The sequence below is a fragment of the Colletotrichum siamense genome (genome assembly GCF_013390195.1).
Source record: "Colletotrichum siamense strain Cg363 chromosome Unknown KSG_Cg363_contig08, whole genome shotgun sequence".
Classification (NCBI taxonomy): domain Eukaryota; kingdom Fungi; phylum Ascomycota; class Sordariomycetes; order Glomerellales; family Glomerellaceae; genus Colletotrichum; species Colletotrichum siamense.
This window is the reverse complement of record NW_023501021.1, coordinates 816894-833094: the sequence shown is the minus strand read 5'-3', so window position 1 is coordinate 833094 and position 16201 is coordinate 816894. Positions and strand designations below refer to the sequence as shown.

The following is a 16201-nucleotide window of genomic DNA, read 5'->3' as shown; positions in this document are numbered from 1 at the left end:
TTCCCCGGCCTTTGGTTGGCGGCATCGTCACATATCCTGGTCGTCAATATCTCCTTTTGCTGGGGGAGCCTCGCTTCACCTTCAACATGGCTCCAACAGGCCAGATTGCTTCCATTGGATGCTCTTCCAGAAATTTCCAGTCTACGAAGGATGTCTGACCGTGATTAAAGCCACATGTCAATGTTCATGCCAATCATACATCGCTCTCCACAGTACCCGTATCTGATGCAAATGCCATGCCTTGAATAGTCCCTCTCCCATGCTGAATGAACATTTCATAAACTTGTCCATACGCCCAAAACACCCTCCAATCAGATGCACCTTGCCGTTGCGTAATATCACCCTGAGCGACAAGGCGTTTAGGCAAGGAAGCTCCTCTTGATGATAAAGAAGGATGCCAACAGCAACGCCGCGCAGGTGATGAAGACCATGTTGCGATGACCGTCGCCTGTACATAAAGTCAGCATGCACGTTGAGTGTTCCTCTCGGAAGGGACGACTTACCCTCTTCGTCAAGACTGTGCGCCACGACGACAAACACGTTGAGAGGTAGTCTCAGAAGACTGTACACACGCCCGCGAGTACTGTCCTCCACAACTTCGCTCTTCAAGAACGACATGCTTGGGAAGTAGGCTCCAATGCATGCCTCGATCATGCAGAGAGCCCAGAACAGCAACTGCTCCTGTTCCAGCAAGATGGCTCCTGACAAGCAACCGCTGACGGTGAGGACCGCAATCATCAGGATAAGGGATGTTGTCTCCTTCGTGTGCGTCTTGGTGTAGAGGGAGAAGAACGCAGACCCGGCCATCATGGAGCACATGAAACTCGAAAAGATGAGACCGAAGGGCAGTTCTTCCGTTGAACCAGCCTTGGTTCTGGCGCTCTTCAGCGCTGCGGACCAGAAGAAAACGAAGAGGTACATCGAACCCTCGAAGAAGGTCAATGTAAGACCCAAGGCCACGACGCGTGCATTGGCCAAGATTGACTGAATTCCACTCTTGACATCGGCCAGAGAACTTGACTGGCTATTCTGCAGGCCTCCGTAATTCTCCTTCCATGACTTGAGAATGAGCATGATGGCCACTCCAGAGCACGCAGCGCTAGCCATGAACGGCCAGACGCGACCGCCGAGAAAGTTGACCAGGATGTCGCCAATAATGCCGGACAGGATCGCAACAATGGAGCTGATGGTGGTCATGTTTCCGAAGATGGCGCCCAGCTTGAGCTTGCTTTGGGACAGGCCGCGTTGGTGGTACTCGGTAATCAACCATGCCTCGAAGACGCTGTAAAGGAGAGTGGTCGAGATGCCGCCGGCAAAACGACCGACAAAAAGAATGAAGAGGTTATCGGAAAGCATGGTCAGGCACGTCAGGATGTAGGTGACGCAGTACGTAAGGCAAGCGAGACGACGCCCGTATCGATCAGCGAGCTCGCCGGCAAAGGAGGCGGAGATGGCACCAGAAACAAATCCAGCGGCATAGAGCGCAGCAACGACCTTCTCGGGTATGTTCTTCTCGTACTTGTAAATGGCATAGATGTGAGGGCCCTACGGATATCAGCTTGGCTCCCACGCACCGCCTGTCACCAACACATTACCTGTAGCCAATCCGCCGCCATCGCAAGGGCGTAAACGGGGAAATAGTCGAGCTGGAACTGGCGGGCAGCAGCCTTGGTGTCGGTTCCCAGGAGCGAGCCTTGGTGCTCGGCCTCCCCATCAGAGCCGTAGTCCGCATCAGAAGCCTCCTGCTTGAGCTCCTCGACGACCTCGTCTTGCTGGCGCTGATACTGCCGGTACAGCAGGTAGCCGTTGCCTGCCACGAAGACGGCGAGATTTAGCGAGTAAAAGTCCATGATGTCGAAGCCTCGGCCTTGCGATGGTGCTGTGGGCAAGTCTACTGAGGGTCGCAATGGGGATGTCGAAGCCTTCTAATAGATGCGGAGAACGCGGTGGCCCAACATTCCACGAGGCGAGGTTATCAGCAGTAGTTGCGCGTGTCTTGGGGAGATCCTGGCATTCAAGGTGTCTCAGTTGCCCTGCAATGGCATCCCCAGATTTCCACTCGCGGAACTGGCGTAGGAGAAGCTGAAGACACTGAAGTGAAGGGAGACTGGAGGTGGCTGCATTTTTGAAAAACCGCCAGGTAGCGAGGGAAGGAGACACATCTGATAGCTGTCCGTTTACCTGCAACGCTCTTTCCGCCCGCCATCACGCTTGGCAGCTGCCGCCCGCGACATGGAGAATCGCACTTTCCTGGAAGCGACCATCAGACAGCCGAAGCCGGCGATTTGAGTGCAATAGAGTTGTCATAGCATGATTCGGTGGCTGCTTGCACTATTGGATCTGCGGCACAGCTGCGAACATATGCCTATGCAGCCCGCCAATACGCCTTGGTAGCTGGCCACTTCCTGCTTTCCGTTGAGGAGAGAGGGACTTGATTGATATCCAGAGTTTAACCCAAATCTCAGGGCTGGCGTTCCAAGCCATCGGACAAGGCACGGGGAGGGAGAGCCGGGGCCAATTGAGAGAAGGCTACTGCTCCCAGCCAGGGACATAGTCCAACCACACTTGGAAAAGGGAGAATAGGTAGATACTGGCTACCAAATAGCCACGCAGTACTTGACGACAGGGACTATTGAGACGGGCGACGGCACTTGCACATTCCTGTCAATTGGGGAAACACTGCGTCTGGTATGCGCATTCAGGTGCAAAAAGGAGTCCCATGGCACGCTGATTAACCCCTTCAATGTCGTCTGCTTCCCACAAAAGACATATTGAGTGCCTTCCTAGGCGAGAGATGTGACGTCTGGCTTGGTATTCGTGGGAACAGAGACGCGGGAAATGGAGGGGGCCAATGAAGTAGCTGCATCTCAGCATGCCGAAGAGCAGTGCTCATGCGTGAGAGGGTAAGCTGGAGATATCTCGTGATGTGCTGAATGCAATGTTTTCAAGACTTGGAGACCTGCACGCACAGCAGGGGCGATTACAAAATGAAATCATTCGTCCTCGTCGTCTCCGTTCGCGACGGCGTCATGATTCACCGCCCGGCACAGAATTCCCGGGGCACCGAAGCCGCGCAACGAGCACGTCAGCCAACCTTGCCGGCCATCCAAGTCAACCAACGCGGCGGGAGTGGCTCTGTCCACGCGGACGGTATGAACCCACAAACTTCCATGTTCCATGGCAAGGGACTCGGACGTCGCCGGGGCCAATCCGGAGCTTTGGAGCAGCTCCGAGCCAGAGAGGCCCCACAAAGCGGACGGGGTTCAGAAGGGGCGGTGCATCGGCTCTCGCGAGTTTATCGTATCGACGTCGTAGCGGAGAACCGCAGGCGCTGTCTCCCATGCGTGGGGTCCCTGGCCAACAGAACACCGATGAAGCCGGTCACGGAGCCCACGACAGGATGAAGAAACAAGCGGCGCCGCGGGTTACCGAGCTACGAAGGAAACGCTCGGCCGAGATGGGGGTGCTTGCGCATCACACTAACCTGCGCTCTCGGGTGTCGGTGTGATGGGTGAAAATCGAGACAACCAACGCACGGGGGGTGCTCCGCCTTGGCCGCCTGTCGGTACTGCAAAACGGCCGGCATGTTCCCGGGGGTATTGACGGGACAACACCGCTCCGGGGCGGCGGGATGTCTTGGAAAGCGGGAAGCCTCGAACCGAAGAACTCAGCTTTTGGCGCTGACAAGAGCCACAAGCGAGCTCGCGAATGAGAGGAGGAGCGAAGCGGGCTGGCTGATAGACTGGCAGGATTCCGACCGGTCGGGGGACGGAGACTGGACGGGTACGGGGATGCTGGAGTGAACCCAAAAACAGTGCGGCTGAGCTGCGGAGGCCGATCAGAGAGACGAAGGCAGTAACTTGTAAGGGCTCCCCTGTCGAGCCTATCAGATGTCTCCGGGGCTCAGCATGGCTTTTGTGCTACGCCTCACCGCGCCTGGGTTGCCAGTGTGGAACGGGAATGTATTGTCCACCGTCCTTTGGCAGGCGGCGGGAAGCCTGCGTCAATGATGTTTCGCTGTTTCTGAATCCTTGGGCAGGTACGCCAGGCCGATTGGCGTTGGCAGAACGGAGCCAACATTGACGTCGGCGAGGCTTTCTCTGCGGAATATCAGACTGCTTGTAGATGGACTGGACACTCTCGACACCCGAATATCAGCAAGCAGCGGTCATTGGCGACTAGAGCCGGCGTCTTCCTTTTGCATTGCCGACATGGAAAGCTCAGAAAGAATAGCTTGAGTTTTTCGTTGGTTTACTGCTTGTTGGCGAGGGATGCAAGGCCTGGAGGTTGGATGACATGACCGAATCCTTTGCCCCACTTTGCTAAGGCAGCTGCAAGATGCGCATCAGCATTCTGTGGAACAATTGAATTACAGGACTCCCAGTCCGGGTGTGATCTCCCCAGCTGCTGTGTGTGAATGCCTTTCTTCTCAAGTCAGAATGTTGTTGGGAGCGGACGAGACGGCATCTTCGAACGATGGCTCGAAGAGATTTCTGTGGCTCGGAAGTTGTCGCCGAGGAAGTCGCACATTTTGGCAGGTCCCTGCCTGCCGTCCCGAGCAATTATTACATGAGAAACACATGGGGAAAGAGGGGCTCACGCCCAGTGCTCAATGTGATTCGAACCTAATCTGGCGGGGTAAGCACGAATTAACGAAGAAATTGAAGGAGATGGCTGGATGGAATACGGCGTTTAGAGAAAAAATAAAGATAAGGGAAAAAAGGTACACCGCCCGACAAGCCAACTGCACCCCTCCCGAAGCCCCAATTCCCAGGACAAAGGACCGGTTCGCCCTGTCGACCGAAAGGAGACGGCGATTGTGCCACGATTTTGATCAAACATTCGAGGGAGAGAAAGAAGGGTGGACCAGTGGCCGCCCTTTTCATGAGGGATTCCATGATTGACTTTCACGGCTGCTTCAAGCTGAAGGAGTCGGGAAGCCTGATGTTGCTGGTGGCGGCGGTAGACTGCATGTGGTGGGTTTCTTCCTCATGGAATCCTGAAAAGAGGTACTTCAGCGGTACAACCAAGAAGGAGGAAAAGTCCTACAGAAAGTCCTGCATCCCAGGGCCACACAGGACCTGTGAGACCGTGCCGAGCCACGCTAGGTCTGTTTCTGTCGCGCGTATTCCACAGCAGGTCCAGCATGCAAAAGATACTTTGGCCGTCAAGGGTCCGGCGGGCTGGCATCGCAACTCGGCTCGCGGCAGGGATAGACGAAACCAAGACGGGGTCCCACGAGACGGATGCTTAATTCTTTGCTAATGGAATGATGGTCAGAATCATAAATCTTTCGCAACCTGCATAGCAAGGTCGCGTTGGGCGTCAATTGTGGCCGTATTCTTCCTGTTGCTGCGCAATGATGCGTACATGGCCCTCTTGGCCAACAAGCCAGTTCAGACAACCGAGGGCTTGCAGTAGTTTGTCGGCAGAACCGCAGCCGCTGCTGAAATTCCGCGAGGTGTCTTGAATAGGATACGGAAAGTGAGGAGGAAGGCTGCCACGGCACGCTGATAAACCAGGGTCTGCCGCATCTTCGCGGGATGGACAACACAATTCCCTGCCCTGAAATCCTTAACTCAACCTTAAGCTGGTTGCTGACAAAAGGGCGCATCCAGCGTCCCGGGAACCCCGTGTGTCGTCTCCACGAGAGTCGCAGCAGGATCTCCGCGTCCCTGTCCTTCTTTTTTGCCGTCGTTGCACTCTGTCAGCTGTCAGACATGTCCGACGAGAGGACAAGGTTGAGTTTCTAGGCATCGAAATTGTCTTGTTCCTGAATGTCATCAACGACAACTCTAAGCCTCCCTGGGGGAGAGAGAGAGTTCCTGTCTGCCCATTCGGTACTTGGTAAACTTCTTTCAACTTCTCGGGAAAGCGAGATGAGACGATTACTACGACTCAGATGCTTTGCTCGGCCCGTCGCCCAGTCGGCGCCGTATTGGGCGGTACAGGAAAGCCGTCCCTCCCCCACCACAGACGCCGTCCAATGTCTGCCGCGTCTGATACAGGCACCAAAGACGCAGTCTCAAGACAGGTGTCTGGTGTAGACAGAGGGACGCAGCAGGTTCACTGACAGGACAACGGCGATAGAGACAGGACGAAACCAACGCTGCTGTCTGACCGCTCAAGTCCTGGGTGCAATCCGGCGTGGAATCTGTCGACTGCTCGGCGCAGGGCAACAAGCAGAGTTCTACGAACGTACGAACGGTGCTTGCTGACGACCAAAGTGAGAAGGGAAGTAAGTAGGTACCTCACGCGTACATACAGCTTTCCCCACCTGCACCGGCACCGCCCATCCAACGTACGTACCTTGCGTTTGGTGGTAGGTACCCAAAGACGGGACTCTCACGCTGCAGGCTGCAGCCAGAAGGCCAGTTTTAATTGTCGCGAGCCCAATCCAGTGGCAGGCGGCGGCGGCGTCGCTCAGCCTTACACTGCCCAGAAACGAGCCGGGGTAAGTCGTGGGAGTGGTTCCTCCACCAGGCGCACCCGCTGGCTCGTTTTAGTGCCGTCAGCTGCTGGCGCCAGTCCAGCCACCCTACCAGGCCAGGCGGGAGGTGGGATGTAGGTAGGCACCTCAGGTAGGTACCTAAGGTAGAGTCCCTGCAGAAGCATGCGGTGAGATACTTGCGGTGTCCTACAGCTACCCCACCCCGCCACCTATCGCGGACACTGAGGGAGCACAGGGCAGCCAGCACCATGGACGACTCCAGCAGCTGGAGGTGCACCGGCAGCAGAGAGCACAGCGCTCACGCTGCAAAACACGACGGGACACAGAAACGAAGCACGGGAAGCAAGAAGTAGAGGCAGGCAGGGCAGGCAGAGGTAAAACAGCTCGAGAAACAATGCAAGCAGTTCCTCAGTTTCGATTTCACAGTGTTCTGTCCGTTTTTCCGTGTTGACGGTCCCCAATACTCGCTCCAGAATCTCGTATTGCCTCTCCCTCTCCACTATGGATTGAGGTAGGTACAAAGACATCTAGGTACTGAAAAAGGTGCCTCACCAACACCAACACCAGCAAGCAGCAACGGCCAACGGTAACATCATCATCATCATCATCATCATCATCATCGTCAGCATCCTCCTCCAGCCCGATCCTCGATCCCCAGCAGCAATCTTGTCCGTTATCGGGAACCACCATCAGGTCTTGTGCATAATATTTACTCTGCAGTTATTTACGGCAACAAACGCTAGGTATTCCGTCCACCTTGTTGCAAAGAGGTTGAATACGTGCAGAGGTATTCCTCCGTCCAGTAAACTCGCTTTACCTCCCCACCTCTCCCAAACCAAAACTTCACACATCCCAGTTGTCCCATCCCGCCTTCTGCTTTCGCTATTCGTAAGGTACCTACTCGACCTCTCCGTACCACCGTCCGCCGTCCACCGTCAGTCAATTCTCTTGCACGCACTTCATACAACCACCTGGGTACATTCTTCTTGGACAATACGGCTCCATTGAACTCGTTCGCTGTCTGTCGCACTGCTCTCTGCACCACCTGCATCATCCCCAGAAACGGAGCAGAATCTCATTCACAAAAGCGAAAGCAACAAGCGCCGGCCCACGTCGTCCACCTTCGTTGCCTTGCCTTGGCCTTACGGTGCCACACTTACTTCGGCTTCCCTTCCACAGCCCACGCCCTCGTCGCTCCCCCTCGCTCCTTCCCCCCCGCCAGGGAAGCGAGAAAAAAAGCAGCACACGGCCCACGAATACGGCCCACCCCCTCCACCCCCCATCCTCGTTCCGTCGCTGCGTCTGCGTTGCGTTGCGTCCACCTCGCACTCCTCACGCTGCTGCTTGCTCACCACGGGTCCCCCATTCCCAATTCCCAGCCCACCAGTCCAATCTAGTCCAGCCCGGCCCAGTGCACATTCTATTTTCTCACTCCTCACTCTTTCCCACACGTTCTCGTCTGGTCCATCCGATCAGTCCTGTCAAACAGCCCCCAGAACCATACCGTCACAGCCCGCCAAACTGTGTGTGCCTAGTGCAGAGAGTCCGGAATTGCAGACTGCCACCACCTGGGAGAGAGACAGAGAGAGACAGAAACAAAGTGACAGACGGAAAGGAAGAGAGAAGGACAAGTCCTGAGCTACCTACAGAGGCCCGTCCGTCGTCCTGGCTTTCACCCACTGTCTGACTCTCGCTCCCGACTCCCGTCTGTTTCCCGTCTCTCACTATCCGTCCACACGGCGCGCCGTGACTTGACTGCGACTTGACCACCACCCCCTCCCCCCAGCCTACTGCCTGCTCCATCCCATCCTTACCTTACTTGTCTTGTCCTGCCCATCCTGTCCTGTCCTGTCCTGTCCCGTCCCCAGAAGCAAAAGCACAGCACAGCACAAGCACCGGCGGCAGCAGCAGCAGCAGCGCCCACCTCTGGAGGAGTCCTAAGCCCAAGGTCTAAAGCCCAAGCCTGCGCCCAGGACCAGCCCGGCGAGACCACCACCACACGGCTGCAACCCAAACCGAATCGATATACCCTCTGCTTGTCCTGCCCACCTGAGGCCCGAGTCCCTTTTCCTCTCCCCTCTTCCCTCCTCTTCTTCCCTCCTCCATACCACTTCCCTTATGAGCTTTTCCAATTCCCGCCTGAAAGGCTTTGGTTTCGGTAAACGCAAGTCAACTGCCAGCATCCAGACGCCAGACCCGAACCAGACCCCAAGCCCGACCCCTCCTCCCCAAGGCCACCCGTCCGGCGCCCCTCAAATACCGCAGCAGATCCCCGTTCGTCCTGGCTCGATCGCCTCGACCTCTTCCGCCTCTATCGCTCCTATGAATCACCCAGGCGCCGGGAACCGACCACCGAGTTATTCGGCAAACTACCCTCAAGGCGGCCCTCCTCCCATCGGCCGCACAAGCCCGTTGACGAACCAAGGCCCGACGAGAACCCCGCCTAGCCAAATGGTCGGCGGTCCCCCTCCCATCAACACCGGCGCTCCCGTCGCCGGATACCCCCCTCAGCTCCCTCCTGTCGGCGGCCAAGGACATCCCATGGGTGGTCCTCCTCAGTACGGCGGTGGCGGCGGTGGCTACCCTCCCCCGGGTCCTCCTGGCCCTCCCGGAGGCCCTATGGCGCAATATCAGAGAGGCGGCAGCGCGGCCGAGGTTGAGGGCAACAGCAGGAGCAAGGCTCAGCTGATAGTCGGTATCGATTTCGTACGTGGACACCGGAGAGAAGTGCGGGGGTGACCGGGCTTGCTGACATGACTGCCAGGGTACAACGTTTTCCGGTGTGGCTTTCGCTTTCGCCACGAACAACGAGGCTAAGGAGGATATTATTACGGAATGGCCCGGCGCCGGATCATACACAAAGCAAAAGGTTCGATCAAGGAGGCACTGAATTGGTGCGTTCAATCGCAGCTGACAAAACTCGACCTAGATTCCCACGGTCCTCTACTATGATCAGTACCAGAAGGTTGTCGGATGGGGTCCCGATATTGCGGATGCCCTCGCGCCTACTGGGTACCCGAAACCCGGTGTGCAAAAGGTGGAATGGTTCAAGCTGCAGCTGATGCTTTCCGGCAACACATATATCGACCCCATCAACCTGCCTCCTCTGCCTCCTGGCAAGTCCGAAATCGATGTTGCGGCCGACTACCTCTTCAAGCTCCGCCAGGCCATGCGCTCGGCGCTGCAGAAGACGCTGGGTGAAGTGTTCAACCGTGAGGAGAGAAACATTCGGTACTACCTGACAGTGCCTGCTATTTGGAACGATGCTGGCAAGGCCGCCACCAGAGCCGCTGCCATTCAGGCCGGTTTCCTCCGAGACGAGAACGACAACCGCCTGACCCTGGTTTCCGAGCCCGAGGCGGCGGCAATCTTCTGCTCCAAGACTGGCCTTCTTAACTTGAAGGTTCACGACGCCGTCCTGATTGTCGATTGCGGTGGTGGTACAGTCGATTTGATTGCCTACGAAGTCGAGGATGAGAACCCATTTACGGTGGCCGAGTGCACGGCTGGATCTGGTGACTCTTGCGGTTCAACAGCGCTCAACCGTAACTTCAGCAACATTCTGCGCACCAAGATCCGTAAGATGAAGCTGCCCGACGGATCCAAGACGGCCGGCCGTGTGTACGCCAAGTGCATCATGGATTTCGAGAACCGCATCAAGGCCGACTTCCGTAATAACGGTCAGAAGTGGGCTGTGGATGTCGGTATCGAGGCCGAATTCCCCGAGGCTGGTATTGAGGAAGGTTACATGACCTTCACAAACGAGGAGATTCTGCAGTGCTTCGAGCCTGTCGTAAACCGCATTCTGGAACTCGTCAGAAACCAGATCATTGCCATCCAGGCTCAGAACCGCACTCTGCAGAACATTCTGGTTGTTGGAGGTTTCGGTGCCTCCGAGTACCTCTTCCAGCAGATCAAGCTCCACGTTCCTCCTCAATTCCAGTCCAAGGTGGTGCGTCCCATGGACTCTGTCGCCGCTATCGTCAAGGGTGCCGTTACTGCCGGTATCACGGAGCGCGTCGTCACCCACCGTGTTGCTCGTCGTCACTACCTCATGGCCACTCTTCAGCCCTTCAAGGAGGGTTACCACCCCGAGGCCTACCGCGTGCCGTCCCTCGACGGCAAGGACCGTTGCAAGTTCACCAGACAGATTTTCGTGCAAAAGGGCCAGAAGGTCAAGATTGGCGAGCCTGTCAAGGTTTCTTTCTTCAGACAGGTTGCCCCTGGTGCTACCCTCATGTACGAGGATATCCTCTACGCCTGCGATGACGATGTTTGCCCCGAATACACCAAGGATCCTCGTAAGTGCATTCCCTTCACAATCCGACCCAGCACTCGCTAACCCCATGATAGGTATCAAGGAAGTCGTCACTCTGACCTCTGATCTTTCGCGCAAGAACCTCGAGAAGGACTTCGAGAGGATGGACACACCACAAGGCACATTCTACCGTGTCTACTTTGACATTTACCTGACTCTTGACGGATCCGAGTTCAGCGCAGAACTGGTCTGCCAAGGCGAGGTCATGGGCCGCTGCAGAGCGCGCTTCAGGTAAAACTGGCGGAGTTTGGGGGGAGAAGAATGATAATCTGTTTGCCGGCTTGCGTTGGGCATTTCGTTTCCATACACTCGGATGATACCTCGAAAAGGTGAAGGAGCAGGAAGGACAGCCGAGGCTAATAATGGCCAAGAGTATATATCTTACGAAGAGACCTCCCAGGACTGACTACTGGAGATGAGGCCTGGAATCTGGGAGGCTTTTATTACGACACTGAAAGATGATGGCCTGTAGTCCACTGTAGACGCACGACATTCCCAGCATGGGACAAATCAAGTTTATTGAAGACCAACTGGGACGTGCAAGGTTATTTTCCTGTCTGTGAGCCTGAAGATATCGCCGGGTCGATGCAGGGTCGAAGTCAACGCCAGATCTTGGCCAAGAACCAAGCTACGATGCCCGGCACGACTCTGCGGGCTTCACTCTGCCACCACGTGGTGAGTCAACGTTCCCCATGTTGGCCCTTGACATTCTCAGTGGCATCTAAAGTGATATGATGACGGCAAAAGAGCAACGATACTGCGGCTGTGTGAGAGATAGAGGACAGCTCACGGGAAGGTACAGTCCCACAGTCCGGCGGCAAAGCAGTACTTCTCGCGCTGACCGCTTCTAACAATCTTGGGCACAGCCACATCAGCTTGCAGGTGGAGCTGAGGCCAGAACGGCGCGGGGCAATAAGCCAAGCAGGGAAGGCCCCGGTCGTCGGCTACCCGAAATGGACCCTGCAGTTCCAACGGGAAACTGGGCAGCCAGTTGCACCTGCGTCATCGTCTGAACATGAACCGCTGAGAGGTTCGACCCAAGGTCCGGCCCTGCAACTGCAACGTCGACAAGCGCCGGCGGGCAGGCGACGATGGGATGGGTTGGTGCTCCCCATCGGCTGCTGTTGGAGGCAGCGGCTCTCTAGTGCCCCCCTTTCCATCGCGTGTGTCGAGAACGTGAGAACGGCGGACAGAACCATTTCCATCTTCAACAACAGGCGTGCGAACCTCTAAACACCCTATCCGCCTCTCTGCATCGCTAGCTCTACGAACACCTTCTTTAAGCGCCTGAAACAGTCTTTTTACCTTCTGCCCTACGACCCAGTTCCTGATTCATCCGTCCAACCAACCTGCAGCTCCCACCTGGCACCCTCTGACGCTATATCGCGTCGACAGGGATAATCAGGTATTGGCCCTGGATCAAGCAGGCCGATCACCTCTTGGGGCCTCGCCGCCCCTTGCTTCCATTCGTTCTTTCGACGACACGCTGTACGTCACTCGGCGCAGGTCCGTTGCGAGCTATTGGCGGCACCAAATCACCACCTCGCAGAAGCCGCCCGTATATCTTTGCCCGATCGTCGTCTCGCCGGACCATGGAAGCTTGGGGCCTCTGAACCATGAACTGTTGCACCATCCCAGCATAGACCACACCTTTACTCTTCCAAGTCACGAATCGATACCGCTGTTGATTCTTGCAATCATCCTTCTTTGTTTGAAGTGTCTGGGCATTCGACCGCAGACGACCGATACGCAGACAATGAGACAGGTGCCGTCGAGGTCGAGGAAAGGCGACGGGCGCTCAACGACATCCAGCCGGAACATCTTCGTTGCGCTGGCCCTCGCGTCGCAGCTCCCAACCACCAATGCAATCGTCTTCCCAAGCACACATCCGAATTACAAGACCGACTACTTGTCACTGAACAAGCGTTACAACCCCGCCAGGCGAGGCCCACCCGAGGACTGGAACGGGAGGATACCCTTGAAGATCACAAACACATGTTCAGAACCGATCTGGCCAGGCATCACAACGCAGCACGGCGTCGGCCCCGGCACCGGGGGTTTCGAACTTGGCGCAAGTGAAAGCCGGGACCTGTGGGTCGGTCCGACATGGCAAGGCCGAGCGTGGGGAAGAACCAATTGCACTGTCAATGGGGAGTCGGCTGGTTGCACAACGGGCGATTGCTTCGGAAAGCTTAACTGCGAGTTCAGTGTAAGTGTTGTAGTACGCGCAGTACTGACAGATACTAACGAGGACAGGGCGCCGTTCCTGCAACACTAGCCGAATTCAACTTGGCTGGCGGCGTTTCCGGGAGACAGACCTTTTACGACATCTCCCTCGTCGACGGCTACAACATCCCCGTGGGCATCAATTACATCCCCGCCGACAACACCTCGTACATTCCGCCCAACCTCACCAATTGTGCCTGCATCGCCACGGCCGGCCTTTTGTCAAATACCGCAGCGAGTGGTACTGTTTATACTAACTCCACCTACCCCGTCCCGTGGGAACCGACCGAGACGAATAACAGTGCTCGAGATTGGTGTCCTTGGCCCCTTCTTTCGATGCCACCGGAGAAGCCTGGTGACGGTGTCTACCCTTACCCCGATGACAACATCATGCGTCCCGACTTTAGCCCGTGCAAGAGTCAATGTGCCGCCACCAACTCGGATAAGGACTGTTGCATAGGATCGTGGCACGACCCCAACAAGTGCAAGCCGGGGTTGTACTCGAAGCATGCCAAATCAATTTGTCCGGACGCTTATAGTTTCGCTTTTGATGACCAAACATCGACTTTCATTATCCCATCTGGCGGCGGCTGGGAGGTCGTCTTTTGTCCGGCGGGGAGGAGTACCAACATCCTTCGCACCATGGGACCCCAACTTTTCGAGCTTGCGAGCGCCGGATACTTGAGCCAGAAGAACCTGGATCTGGTTAAGAACCTCTCCTACATAGAGTCGCAGAGTGAGAAGAACGCCGCTCCGGGTGTGGCGTCCAAGTCGGCATGGGCCGTCTGTGCAGCGGCTGTAACCGCTCTGCTGATGGCTATCTGAGCGATTTGGCGGCCTTTCTCTTCGTTTCGAACATGACGGGCAGGACCCGCGCAATGAGTCATGTTTTACTTTTGGATTCAAGCATTGGGATACCCTAGAACGATAACACGAGCCGTGGAACGAGAAGTACGAAGTAGACGATAAAGATAGGACTCGAGGGTGTGAGTCGACAATGACAACAGCGAACATTTCTTTCCTTCACGTACCTAGAACTTCCTTACCCTGTATCAAACAATAGATCAAGTGTATACTCACGTTTGGATACCTTGTGAAGGTTTTGGTTTGTTTCCTTGATATTCCTGCTTGACATTTCTGATTGTAACTTTGAGAAAGTAGTTGCGTCTTCCGGTGGAGACTAAGTCTCAGATACGTCGATTTTGGCTTTCGGGTCCGATATCCGACGCAGTGGCACTGGAACGGCGGCTCCGATCCAGCTGCATGCATCCAGAACTATTCTTTGCATCTTGCGTTGACGGCGCTTAGAAACTAGCAACTTTTTTCTTGGTCTCAATCCGGTGAAGAAGACTTCCAAGTAAAGTGACTCGATGCTTTGATAATGAGATCGCCTAATTTTCCTGTGTCTGCGCGGCTATATTTCCTGTACACTTAACTATTACTATCGAAAGCGATAGTAATAATAACGACGAGGAGGACAAGGACGAGGACGAGGACGACTATAATAACGATAATAATAGAAACGACGACGACGACGACGATAACGATATCGATAGTAGTGGAGTAATTAGAGTATAGCTACAGGAAAAGTAGTCGCTCTAGCACAGGAAAAACAGGCGGTCTCTTGATAATTGCTGTCATAACGTAATCTCACACTCTCTTCCGGTCCCGTCTAAGCCGGTATAAGCACCTCACGGTAGCCATTAAACTCCTTTTCATCACTCCGGAACAGAGGACCATTTGAAATGTCTATGAAGTTTTTTTATTTTGCGAAAAGACTTCTCCTCGAGGGTTGACGAGACGGCGACGATACCTTAGTCTAACATGTGTTCCTCCCCTCCAACCACTCCGTTACGCAACTTGTACCAAGAAATTGACTCCTCCCGTGAATCTGGTTTTGTTTGTACTTCCCGTGCTGTATCTCACAACTTTGTGCTCTCTCTCTCTCTCTCTCTCCTCCCCGAATACCCATCCGGACGGAGGGATAGCGCGTCCTCTCCAAATGCAAGATATGCCGGATTCCCTTCGTCCTCTCGAATGCAATAAAACTGACAATCCACTCAAACCATCGTAGCCGTAGCAGCCGTCATCAGCCCCTCCTGGCAGCCCTCTCCTTCCGCCTGCGCTCCCACTCGGCCCTCTCCTCGTCGTCGCTCCCGCTGAACTCGGCGTCGTCGTCGCTCTCGTCGTCCTGCACGGGCGGTGCCACATGGTTAGGGACGGGGGGCGCCTTGCCCTTGGGGGCCGCGGCGGAGGAGTCGACGTTGATGAAGTCGCCGGCGTTGAGGGAGGCGTACTCGTGCTTCTGGATGAGGTCGCGGAGGGCGGTATTGCGGGGATCGACGAGCTGCAGGGCGGTGAGGCCGCCCTTGTTCTTGACGCGCGGGTTGGAGCCGGCCTCGAGCATCATGTCGACGAGGGCGTTGCCGAACTCGCGCTGGGCGGGGGGTTCCGAGTTGATCCAGCGGATGGCGGTGTGCAGGGGCGTGTCGCCTTCGAGGCGGTTGACGGGGTCGCATTCGAAGTTGGGCTGGTCGAGGAGGAGGTCGATGATTTCGTCTACGGGAGGGCGGGTGTGTTAGTGGGATGGACAGACAGTAAGTAGATGTGTGGGGGAGAAGGGGTTTGTGGTTGGGAGAGAGAAGGGCAGTGGTTGGGATGGGTTCCAGCGTACAGTTACCCCGCGAGGCGGCTTCGTGGTAGAGGTGGTTTCCCATGACGGTGGTTGTCTCGTTGAGGATGCGGGAGAGCTCGTCCTCGTCCTTGATGTCGGCGACGACTTCATTGAAGAGGTCGGTGTTGTTGCGGCGGCAGGCCTCGATGAGGATCTCCTTGACGGAGGCGCCCTGCGTTGGGTTTGGTGTCAGTCTACCCCTCCTTGGATTTTTGGGCAACAGGCAGATCGGCGATATGAACGACTTACCTCGTGTTCCTCGTTGTCACCCGCCATGATCAATCGGCCCTCACGAAGGTATTGACGTCGTTGGGATTCCGGGGGAGAGATGTGTTTCGAAATGGCACCGTGCTGGAGTGGGATGGGTGCAGGTAAGGTAAAGGTAGGTTCGGTTGGTGGGGTAAAAGTTGGGTTCGTTTGTCGGTGAAGTCGGAGGAGGAGGGGCTCCTGCGTTGCGTTCGTTCGTTCGTGTAAGGTAAGGTAGGCCTGGCTGTGCTACGTAGTTTGCCCGTCACAATGGGAAGAAATCGCG

The 16201-nt window shown here is 55.8% G+C and overlaps 4 protein-coding genes across 4 annotated transcripts; 2 read left to right on the top strand and 2 right to left on the bottom strand.

Annotated features, from left to right (window-relative positions):
* Positions 1-359: 359 nt before the first annotated feature.
* On the bottom strand, positions 360-1850 carry Mfsd5-0 (Molybdate-anion transporter; the record flags this gene model as incomplete). The annotated part of the gene is made up of 3 exons (XM_036643696.1): positions 360-448; positions 504-1545; positions 1596-1850. The coding sequence occupies 3 exons, from the start codon at positions 1848-1850 to the stop codon at positions 360-362; spliced, it is 1386 nt and encodes a 461-aa protein (XP_036490793.1).
* A 6719-nt stretch (positions 1851-8569) lies between these two features.
* On the top strand, positions 8570-11004 carry HSPA12A-0 (Heat shock 70 kDa protein 12A; the record flags this gene model as incomplete). The annotated part of the gene is made up of 4 exons (XM_036643695.1): positions 8570-9157; positions 9216-9320; positions 9381-10752; positions 10805-11004. 4 exons carry the CDS (start codon positions 8570-8572, stop codon positions 11002-11004), a joined length of 2265 nt encoding a protein of 754 aa, XP_036491226.1.
* Positions 11005-12525: 1521 nt separating this feature from the next.
* On the top strand, positions 12526-13820 carry CGCS363_v011845 (Pathogenesis-related protein 5; the record flags this gene model as incomplete). Its single annotated transcript, XM_036643694.1, has 2 exons — positions 12526-12978; positions 13026-13820. 2 exons carry the CDS (start codon positions 12526-12528, stop codon positions 13818-13820), a joined length of 1248 nt encoding a protein of 415 aa, XP_036491225.1.
* A 1264-nt stretch (positions 13821-15084) lies between these two features.
* On the bottom strand, positions 15085-15945 carry CGCS363_v011844 (Ankyrin repeat-containing protein; the record flags this gene model as incomplete). The annotated part of the gene is made up of 3 exons (XM_036643693.1): positions 15085-15554; positions 15670-15841; positions 15919-15945. 3 exons carry the CDS (start codon positions 15943-15945, stop codon positions 15085-15087), a joined length of 669 nt encoding a protein of 222 aa, XP_036491224.1.
* Positions 15946-16201: the final 256 nt, after the last annotated feature.